Source organism: Nomascus leucogenys, chromosome 3 (genome assembly GCF_006542625.1).
Source record: "Nomascus leucogenys isolate Asia chromosome 3, Asia_NLE_v1, whole genome shotgun sequence".
NCBI lineage: Eukaryota > Metazoa > Chordata > Mammalia > Primates > Hylobatidae > Nomascus > Nomascus leucogenys.
In genome coordinates, this window is record NC_044383.1 from 44,918,296 (window position 1) to 44,930,383 (window position 12,088).

At 36.3% G+C, this 12,088-nt stretch overlaps 1 protein-coding gene across 1 annotated transcript in view; it reads right to left on the reverse strand.

Moving 5' to 3' along the window:
* LIPK (lipase family member K) overlaps positions 1 to 2,953 on the reverse strand; it is a 30,048-nt gene extending 27,095 nt beyond the window's left edge. The window contains exon 1 of the mRNA XM_030809294.1: positions 2,849 to 2,953. Within this exon, the coding sequence (XP_030665154.1) occupies positions 2,849 to 2,953 (105 nt within the window). The remainder of the gene's footprint in view (positions 1 to 2,848) is intronic.
* Positions 2,954 to 12,088: the final 9,135 nt, after the last annotated feature.

Genomic DNA, 12,088 nt, shown 5'->3' on the forward strand with positions numbered 1-12,088 from the left:
GCCCAGCTAAATTTTTTGTATGTTTTTGTAGAGATGGGGTTTCACCATGTTGCCCAGGCTGGTCTTAAACTCCTCAGCTCAAGGTATTCATTCCCCTGCCTTAGCCTCCCGAAGTGCTAGGATTGTAGATGTGAGCCTCCATGCCTGGCCACAATGTAGTACTTTAAATTGTACCTACTGTTTATCACTCTATGTGCCGTGGCGGCATGTAATATTCCTATGAGGATAATTTAAGAGGGATTTCTAGGAGTTATATAAAGAGGCGTAGGTAAGACTGGGTGGGGTGACCCTACATTCTTGTTTGCTCAGGACACTCTGGTTTTGCCTGCTGGCCTGGTATTATTAAAGCACCCTAGTTTGTTTTGATGAAAAATTATATGGTCATCTAATGAGGGAAACCACAGGGAATTGTGGAGTACCCTGTGGCTAATAACAAGTGATCTATTACCAAACAGACTTGAAAGAAGAGGGGAGGAAGCAGTTACTGGAAGCCAGAAGGAGAAAGTTAAGCTGAGATAACCAAATTGAGGAAGACAGCTTGTCTAAGTTGACTTCACAGGGAGGAAGCCAGGTCAATAAAAAATCAAACCTTACTGGCTGATTTCTTTCCATCTCCTGCTCACAATTTCCACTGGCTGAATTGAACTGAAAACCAAAAGTCAAGAGGCTTGTTGACCTGTCCTTACAGTTCAGCCTCCTGGGCAGAGAGAAAGGTGTTAAAGAACAGAGAGTGAGCCTAGAGGTGTCAGAGAAGATACCCCACCTGCAGATATACAAAGAAGAGGGGAATTAGTGATTACTGGTTATCTTCTGCATAGAGGTTTACATTCCTTGTCTCATTAACCTTATAAGAGGCCTTTGAGATGGAATTGTACCATTTACAGTTGATAAAACTGATGTTCAGGTAGATTAACAATTTATCCAAGATTATATACTAGGAAGAGATAAAAAGATTAATGCTAAAGTAAGTTTAACTCCAAAGCTTATGCATTTATCAAAGGATTATGCATTTTCCCAAGTCAGACACAGAGATGCATGTATAAATTGTGGGCTACACAGAGCCGTGGTGAAGAGCCCAGGCTCTGGAGACAGACTGTGACATTGTGAGGATTATATGTAATATGTGTAGAACAATGCCTAACGTAAGTGCTTTATAGATGATTGTTCTTATCATTATAGAAGGATTAAAAGCTAAAAATCCCTCATACTAGAGAGAGAAAAATTATGTGAGCTCAACAGTGTGGTAGGAGATCACGGGTACTTGCTGGATACTTTGGAGAGAGGAACAAGAAGAGATACTAATGAAAAAAAACTTTGGCAGTTTCATTCTTTTTATGGTTCTAATACAACTTGCGTATGGTACAGGACAGCAATTGTGCACCGTTTATATAGGAGAATGGAGTATATTATTTGAATGAATTCTGTAGTAGATATTTGTCATTTGGCCTTTTTTTCATTGCCTAACACTATTCCATTCCACTTCTGATATGAATTCCTGAATGTTAAAATACTTTGGTAATAAACAACAGAAACCATCACTGGCTTATTAAACCAAAAAGGTGTATTGGGATAGTTCACAAAATCAAAGAAACTGCTCTATCAAAAACCTCGGGGAAAACTCAAAGATACTCTATAGAGATCATCTGTATTAAGTCATGAAACTTCTCTTTAGGAAGCCACCACTGGATGGTAGTTCAAACCACTGGGAGATGGACTATTACTGCCCCAACTTGGGTCAGATCTTTTAATTCTTGGATTAGTTAGCTATATCAAGAAACAGGAGAGGAAGCACAGACTTAGTCACTGGAGGAATTGTTGAAAACTAAGAAGGCACACCAGTTGTATCTAAAATGCTGAAATATGAATAATTCCTTATTTTAGCATTTTTTCTTTTTTTTAATTTTTATTTTTATTATTATACTTTAGGTTTTAGGGTACATGTGCACAATGTGCAGGTTTGTTACATATGTATCCATGTGCCATGTTGGTTTCCTGCACCCATTAACTCGTCATTTAGCATTAGGTATATCTCCTAATGCTGTCCCTCCCCCGTCCCCCAACCCCACAACAGTCCCCGGAGTGTGATGTTCCCCTTCCTGTGTCCATGAGTTCTCACTGTTCAATTCCCACCTATGAGTGAGAACATGCGGTGTTTGGTTTTTTGTCCTTGCGATAGTTTGCTGAGAATGATGGTTTCCAGTTTCATCCATGTCCCTACAAAGGACATGAACTCATCATTTTTTATGGCTGCATAGTATTCCATGATGTATATGTGCCACATTTTCTTAATCCAGTCTATCGTTGTTGGACATTTGGGTTGGTTCCAAGTCTTTGCTATTGTGAATAGTGCCGCAATAAACATACGTGTGCATGTGTCTTTATAGCAGCATGATTTATAGTCCTTTGGGTGTATACCCAGTAATGGGATGGCTGGGTCAAATGGTATTTCTAGTTCTAGATCCCTGAGGAATCACCACATTGACTTCCACAATGGTTGAACTAGTGTACAGTCCCACCAACAGTGTAAAAGTGTTCCTATTTCTCCACATCCTCTCCAGCATCTGTTGTTTCCTGACTTTTTAATGATGGCCATTCTAACTGGTGTGAGAAAATTTTTGCAACCTACTCGTCTGACAAAGGGCTAATATCCAGAATCTACAATGAACTCAAACAAATTTACAAGAAAAAAACAAACAACCCCATCAAAAAGTGGGCGAAGGCACTTCTCAAAAGAAGACATTTATGCAGCCAAAAAACACATGAAGAAAATGCTCATCATCACTGGCCATCAGAGAAATGCAAATCAAAACCACAGTGAGATACCATTTTTTCTTAATAAATGACTTACAATATTCATATTAGCTTCAGGGTTTGCATTGTTTCCTTTCTTATCATAACCATACACAGATCCAAGAAGAAGCATCCAGCCGGCTGCTGCTAAAAGCTGCCACATTTGGGATCTGCCTAGGAAAGGAAATTTAATATATTTGTTATCAAAGATAAATTCTACGAAAGTGAAATTTGGTGTAATCTTTTTATAACACTGCTATGAGAAAGAGCAGAAACATACTTCTAGGCTGTTCTTTAACCAGTAGAATACTGAATTATGTAACATTCATTCCATGAAAAATCTAAAATGACTTTTTAGTAAGAAAAGAAAAGACACAAGGAAAGAAGAAAGGAGGGAATGAATGGAAAGGAACAGAGAAACCAATCAATAAAGTTTCAGTAGATAACTGGACAAAAGAGGGAATAGATAATGTGTAGAAAAGAAATATAATGGCCAATAAATTAATCAAAGCACATTTAGTATCTCCAGTTATTAGATTGGTTGGTACTTTTTTCTGATGGTGGAGTTAATCGTTGGCAAAACCTTTATAAAAAAATTTGTTAACATGTCTTGTAAAGTTAAAAGTATTCATAACTTTCACTCAGTAATTTTGTTTTCAGGAATCTATCTAAAAGAAAAATGATGTATATATAAACACTGGGTATAAAATTGTTTCTTATTATATATCTTAAGACAGTAAAATTTCCCAAAGTAAGAGACTGGTGACCTAAATTATGGGTGAGAAAAAATGGAATTATTCAGTCACCAAATATTATGCTTATGTGTGATATGTGAAAATTCCTACTACATAATACATAGGGAAAAACAGACTTCAAACTGTGTATATATTTTGAGTTCAATGATGACACAAACCATAATAGAAAAAAAAAAGCCCAAACATCAAATTTTAATTATAGTTATATCTAGATGGTGAATATTTGGATGATTATTCTCTCATTTTTAAGGTGTTTTTCACACTTTCTAAATTTTCTATATCCAGTATTACTTTATCATAGGAAAGACATTATTATTTAAACTTTTTTAAAAGTTGTGAACATTGTGGAGAGAAAAAGATTATGAGTATTTCTCATTTGTCTTTGAAACTACTTAAGTTTAAAGCAAAGAACAACTTTGCAAAAACAACCAAGGGGAACATTTTTCAAGAGGGCTTCCTTTTACAGTTACTTATAAAATACAGATCTTCAAATTATGTTAGAAAATACACCCTCCCTGCCAATCTGTTTTGTTATTGTATAGTAATATATTGACATATAAATTAATACAGATTAATATAGCTTAATTCTGGTGCAACTCTATGGCAGCAACAATAATATCACCTTCAGAAGCAATAATTATTATTGCTATCATAATTGCTATTATAACTATGTATTGAGCACCTATTATGTACCAAATAATGTGCCAGACATATTTCATTTCATTTTATTCTCAAAATAATTCTAAAGGGTGGGAAATATTGGGCTGGGCGTGGTGGCTCATGCCTGTAATCCTAGCACTTTGGAAGGCTGAGGCGGGCTGATCACTTCAGTCCAGGAGTACGAGACCAGCCTGGGCAACACGGAAAACCTTGTTTCTAAAAAAAATACAAAAAATTAGCCAGCCATGGTGGCATGCACCTGTAGTCCCAGCTACTCATGGGGCTGAGGTGAGAGGATCACCTGGGCCCAGGAGTTTGAGGCTCCAGTGAGCTGTGATAGCACCACCACTGCACGCCAACCTCAGAGACAGAGTGAAACCCTGTCAAAAAAAAAAAAAAAAAGAAAGAAAGAGAAGAAAAGAAAAGAAGAAAAAAATTTAAAAAAGGATGGGAAATATTGTCCTCCTTTTATTTAAAATAAAACTGGGTCTTACAAAGTCAAGTAATTTGCCCAACATCAAACAGATGGTCATGGAGGCGGAATCTGAACTTGGGTTGCCTGACTCTAGGAAATGCACATGAAGACTATGCTCTTAACCACTCAGTCCATTCAGACTAGTTTTACGGGGGCCCTCTGGCTTCTGTGTGTCTAATTAGTGTTTTTCTAAGTATGGCCCATAGACCACAGGCATCATAATCACCATGAAAAACACTGAAGACTCTTAGACCTCACACTGAAAACTCTTAGACCTCACCACCACCTAGCTGAAGGAGAATCTATTGGGGGTGCTTGGCCCAGGAATCTGCATTTTAAACCATCATTACAAGTGGTTCATATGCATTCTAAAGTTTAAAAAACAGCCAGACTGGTTGGATTCTTTCAGAAGATAAACTGTTTCATTCTTGTTTCTGTTTATCTAAGACCTAGCATGGAGGTCTTTATAAATGCCAATAAAATGGATGGATGAAGGAGTACATGAATATGTTATTTAATCTTTTTTTTTCCTGAGACGGAGTTTTGCTCTTGTTGCCCAGGCTGGAGTATAATGGCGCGACCTCAGCTCACTGCAACATCCATCTTCTGGGTTCAAGGGATTCTCCTGCCCCAGCCCCCTGAATAGGTGGAATTACAATCACCTGCCACCACACCTAATTTTTTGTAGTTTTAGTAGAGATGGGGTTTCACCATTTTGGTCAGGCTGGTTTCGAACTCCTGACTCCTGGTGATCTACCCACCTGGGCCTCCCAAAGTGCTGGCATTACAGGAGTGAGCCACCGCACCTGGCCATGTTATTTAATCTTAATGGCTATGCCAAATTGACTCACTATTTTATATTACATATTGCTTCACTGGTTTGATTTTATTCCACTTCATCATTCCTCACTGAGAGTAAGCTTTGAATGTTGATCGGGTCCTTACCTCAGGATTATATTTTATGGCAAAGTAGTAGGGAAATATGTAAAAATTGGTCTTCTCTCTCAAGGCTTTGACAGTTTACATGCTCTCGTTTCTGCTGATTGGCTGGCATTTTGAGGCCTCTGAATCACAATCACCAGTAAGTAAACCTGAAGCCCTTGTGTTGGAGCAGATCCAGCTCTCTTCTGAAATGGCCAAGCCTGTGGGTGTTGTAATGTTGCAGGGGAAGAGGGCTGTGAGCTAGCACAATGTGCTGCTTGTAGGAAGAGCTGGGAGCCAGCCCCAAGGGATGGCACAAGGATATACTAGCCATGACAGATTGCCTTTTGTAACCATGACATACAGGCCATCAGCTGCCTTTGTTTCATTCCCCTGTGTTATATGGATCTGGATATAGAATGATGACACACCGCAGCAAGAGAAGTCTGTACGTGTTCCATTTAGGAAGGAGTGTCAGGTCCAATCTAAACAGCCTGTCTTCCAGTATCTCTTACGAGGGATGTTCTTACCTGCTTTGCCTATCCAAGCTTTATAGTATTAACTATAATTGTTGGGTAAGGGTGCTTGATTCAGGAACCTCTCTTAATAATACACTGAGTTTTTTTATTTCTTTGGCCTGTTTCTGTGACAGCTCCCTGATGAATATTGCCTTCTCATGTGTCCCACATCGACATTCTGCTGGTTCATATATCCTTATATTCTATATAATATCATATATCCTTATATCCTGTTTCATATATCCTTATATGCTAATGCATATAAGGATATTAGACTAAGAAATATAAAGATATTAGACTAAGAAACATAACGATATTAGACTAAGGATATGCTAATGCATATAAGGATTTTAGACTAAGAAGAAAGAAGACATGATAAATTCCAGGGGATTCTCAGTTTTTAAAGATGAGACTCTTGGTTGTAAGTACTCACCTTAAATCACAATAGATTATATTTATTGTATATTTTATTATAGATATAATCTATAATAGATTTTATTGATTTATCACTGTAAATCAGCTTTTCACATTGCCGTCCTACAAAACATGACTCCTATAAAATGCTATTTGTATAAAGAGGCCATGGGCAAATATATATTCAACTATATATGTGTGTGTACATATTATATATATGACTTCCTTGGAGACTTATAGACTGTGTGTGTGTGTGTGTGTGCGCATAAAACTTGCTTGGATATTCAGACTACACACACACATACACACACATGTATATGGATACACTTATATAAATGCTATAAACATCACTTATTTGGAGAGCCTTAGTTTATAATTAAGGTTCACTATAGTCCTGCAATCAAGACTCTATTTAACTTTATTTAACCTACTTTTCTGCAGTCTTTTTTTAAACTTTTATTTTGGATTCAGGGGTAGATGTGCAGGTTTGTTATATACATAAACTTGTGTCATGGAGGTTTGTTGCACAGATTATTTCGTCACCCAGGTACTAAACCTAGTACCAAATAGTTATTTTTTCTGATCCTCTTCCTCCTCCCATCCTCCACCCTCAAGTAGGCCCCAGTGTCTGTTGTTCCCCTCTTTGTGTCCATGAGTTATTAAATGCTGATTTAATATTTCTTTCTCTATTTACTATACCAAAAAAATCTATATAATGAAGGAAAGGCTAAAATAAGTGGGCAGAAATTGGAAACGTCTCTTTCAAAAGTTTCTTCAGGCAGATGCTCTACATGACTGTGGAGACAGCTGCTAGTTTTACTCAAATTTGGTTGGAATTTGATTGGAAAAAGGTACATTACTTGCAAGACCCTCTTCCCATGCTCAAAAATCTCCCTTCTCCAATAGTTGCTTTTTGTCCGCTCCCTGCCCCCAACCCCTCTAGCTACTGCAGTCAGTAGGAAATATGAGACTTTCAAGAGAATATTGCCTTGATGCATGTTTGATTTTATATTGGGTTTATATATTGTATATCAAATGCATGTGGATTATATGTAGGCAACTCTCATAAGTAATGCATTTTGCACTGACAAATACATTGATGTGAAATCAAGGATGGCAATTTCTCAACAGAAGAATATCAGAAGTAATGGAGACCTTAATTCCATTTTTCTTATTGCCTCATAATAGGAACTATCAGGCTCATCAAGCAAACACTTAATAACAACTTATGGCAATGCTTGGAGAGCATTCTTAATCAGTCTCCACCCTAATTCTTCACTATATTTGTAAATGGAGGTGAGAATTGGCCACAGTATGCGGGTACAAAGACCCCACAGAAAACTCTAAGCTCTAAGTTTGGAAACCTCTTAAGTTTAGGAATGCAAAGGCGTCAGTTTCCACAGATGAATTTCAGTTTGATCAATGGTAAAATAAAGCTAATGATGAATCCCTGAATGCTTTGTGGAGAATTCTGAGTTAAAATTCTAACTCTGTCCTTCAGAAGATATGGCAGCCATGAGAATGCAGCTGTCAGAGCTTCAACTGCGGGGAGCAAAACTGGCTATGAGCCACAGCTCCTGTGTCTCAACTTCATCACTAGCTTCCCAATGAAGCCGCACATTGTAGACACTTCCTAAATATTGGCTATCACTGTTTTTATTATTAGTTGTATGATTGCTAGGCAATTAAACTTCTCCGAAACTTAATTTTCTTATCTGTGTGGTGAGGATAATAACACCTACATGTAGGGTTGGCTTAAGATAATAAAGATGTGGTAAATAAGATGATAAATAATGTCTATAAAACATCTAACAATGCTTGACTCTCAGTAAATGGTAGCTATTGTTATACCATGTCTTCTATTTCTGTGATTATTTCAGATGTATGTCTTCGTTCTTCAACTAGTTCCTAAGCTTCTTAAGGACAAGAACCACATTTTATACTTTATATTATAAATACAAATACTTCGTATTTATAAGTTTTTAAATCTTTTGTGTCTCTAGTTTTGCTCATACTGAATATGGCACAATTATTTCAATTGACTTATGAAAAATAACAACATATTTTGTACCAACACTTCTCAAATAGAATAAGAGCAGTCAAGAATTTCTGTTTACTTATTAATTCTATTAATTTTCATTTTTCACTCTACAGAGTACTTTACCTATTTAATCTATAATTTATATACCATGGACTGAGCATCTATATGCTTAATCATTACAATCATTATTTTTCCATCGCTAGCAAATGTAAATGTCAATTTGGAATTTGAACAATTTCTGTTTTACTCAATGTCTTTTCACTGAGTCTTACTCCCCCTTATGAAAATAGCTTGGGAACAGTGTAACACATTGGAAGATTACAAGAGAGGAACAATTTTGTCTTAACAAATTTGAATATAAAATTGTTATGAGTGACAAAGTAAAAAATAGGATAGGGCCCAGGAAAATGAAAATAGAAAATATCTTGTATATGCAGGTTACCTGGTAAACAAATAAAAGACACAAAACAAAGCTGATGTCAACATGCACAATAAAATGTAAGCAAAATGTGTGACATTCTCACAGCCCAAGGAAGACATGACAAATGGGATAAAAATTTATATATATATATAATTTTCTAAAGTATATATATAAAATTTTCATCCTATATTATACTTGGCTTCCTTCTATATATATACATCTATATATATAAAATTTTCTAAATAATATGTATGTATATATGTAGAAGGAAGCCAAGTATAATATTAGTGAAAGACATGAAACCATATCTTGCCTGTCATCAGTTATGGCATACATTTTTTGTTTCATCTTTTCTCAATTAGTGAGCTCAGAAAGATATGGAAAAGAAATGTGGGAATGTAGAATGCATGGGAGGAAGAAAGCAATTATATAACAGATCATTATTTGGACAAAAGGATAAAAGGTCCATATTTATAATGAATCGATATTACCTATATGATCTTAAGCAGGCTAAACAAAAAACTGAAAGAGCCTCTTTCCTGCCCCAAGAGAGAGACAGAAAATGAGAAAAGTTAAAGAAAGGAGCCAGGAGGGCAAAGAAAAAGAGAGTGGGGAATAAATAAATCAGAAAAAAAAATTAAATAATACAAGTTTAGGCAACCTGAGTGATGTTTTTTCACTTCTTATCTTAATAAGCTATGTTTGAGCAATTTTTCACCTTCAGTTGTTGGTAAACAATGAAATGGCTGGTCTTGAGTAATATATTTCTATATATTTCCAGATGAGATATTAGCAGAAATTTTATGGCAATTGTGCATTCAGCTTATTTTTGTCTGTAGATCAGATGGTACATCATTATTTCCCAACTGTGTGCTGAGGAGGAAAAGTTTATTATCCTCTTCTCTGTTACAATGCAGAATTAGGAGAGTTACTGGGAGTTAATGAAAGAATTCTAGAAAAAGAGTCTGAAAACAGAAGACCTATAGTGTGGGCCTTTCTTTTCCTATCTGGGAAAACACATGGACCTTAAAAATGCCCATGCCACCTTCCTCATGAGGTTGTTGCAAAGTTCCAAAGAAATAATGCTAAAGACAGCATAACTAAATCATAAAAAAATAGAAAATATGGGAATATAAGGCAAGATGCATCTTCTTTACAGAAAAACCCAAGAGTAGAAGCTGAATGCCTTCTGCTATGTTTCTAAAATAACTCAAGCAAAGTTAAGGACCAAGTCGAACCTTTTCTTTACTATGACTTGAATGAAAAGATGTAGAAGGGAGCAGAGAGACATTCCAAAGGAATATGGTGTTCACAACCAGGTATTTAGCAGATGATTTGAGAGCTCGTCCCTATGTTTACTATTTAAATGAACTGGATGACAAAACAGACAAATCCTAGAATCAAACATGTGGGATCTCTCCTGCTGTCTCCTAGTCACCCATCCCCTTCTTTACCTCTGGTATTCTGACTCCCAGCTCCACCCTTTGCTAGCTACATGCACTGGTCTCTTTCCCCATTCTCCTTGATCCAACAGTGTCTTATCATCTGTCCACTGCTTACTCTTTCTTTCTCCCCATACTCATTCTCTCAAGTATCTCTCACTAATCACATACTTTCATATATTCCCTAGGTGGGAAAAAAAAATCCAAATCCATACATCCCACATGTGAACCTCTAATTCCATATTCCCTCAAGCCTTCAGGATACTTCCACTTTGATTTCTTTTTGCAATCTTTAATCCAATATGCCCCCAAATAGAATTATTCTCGTTTTCTTTTTCAATTCCTCTTTTATTTCAATTCCAGAATCTGTATCCTCCCAATCTTGAAAGATGGAAACTGAAATTTTCCTATATTCTGGCCAGGCTCAGTGGCTCATGCCTGTAATCCCAGCACTTTGGGAGGCCAAGGCGTGTGGATCACCTGAGGCCAGGAGTTCCAGACCAGCCTGGCTAACATGGTGAAACCTGTCTCTACGGAAAATACAAAAATTAGCCAGTTGTGGTGGCACACGCCTGTAGTCCCAGCTACTTGGGAGGCTGAGGCAGGAGAATCACTTGAACCCTGGAGGCAGAGGTTGCAGTGAGCCGAGATCGGGCCACTGCACTCCCACCTGAGTGACAGAGTGAGACTCGGTCTCGAAAAAAAAAAAAAAAGAAAAAAAAGAAAAATTTTTCCTAAATTCTCTGATTTCCTCAAACTCTATTGCCAATCTCTTAATAAACAGTGATGTTCTTTCAAATTTTTTCAAACTCCTTTTCAAAACTTTGCTCAATTATCTCTTTTCTCTGTCATTCTTTTAAAAAAGTTTTCAATTATTACTATTACCTATCTAGTCTAGTATCTAATTCCAAATACCTTATATCATTATACTGGTCTCCTGCCTGGTTTTTCATTTTTGAGTCTTTATGAGTTGAATCATTATGTATGTTGCCAGAAGATTAATTTTTACAAAATCATTTTATCATATTAAATATCCATTTAAGAAACCATAATGAAAAACTTCCGCTTCCAAATATGATGGTGTAACTCATACAAGACTAGTTCTCTCACTAGATCAAATATACAAGTCAATTGTTTTCAGGCATAGATAATAGGGTACAAATTTGCAATCTTGAGATAGGCATATTTTTAAAACTCAATAGAGGAATCCTGACAGAATGCTAATATTTTATTATCCTAGAATAAGGCAGAAAACAGGCAAGGAAGGAAGGAGAAAGAGAGAGAGAGAGAAAGAAAGGAAAGAAAGAAAGAGGAAGAAAGAAAAGAAAAAAGAAAAGGAAGAAAGAGGACAAGTGGAAAACAAATAGCGAAAGGTCAGAATGGCAGATTTAAACAAAACTGTACCAAAAATTACATTAAATGCTAATACAGAAAATACTCTAAAAAAGGCAAATATTATCAGACTATATATATATATATATTTATATATATATATATAAAAGCAGGGTCCAACTACGTGCTTTCAACAAAAGCACACTTTAAATATAAAGGAAAATAGGTTGAAAGTAAAAGAAATAAATAAGTATACCATACAAGCAGTAAGAATAAGAAGGATGTCAAATTTATAACAGACAAAGTAGGCTTCAAGACA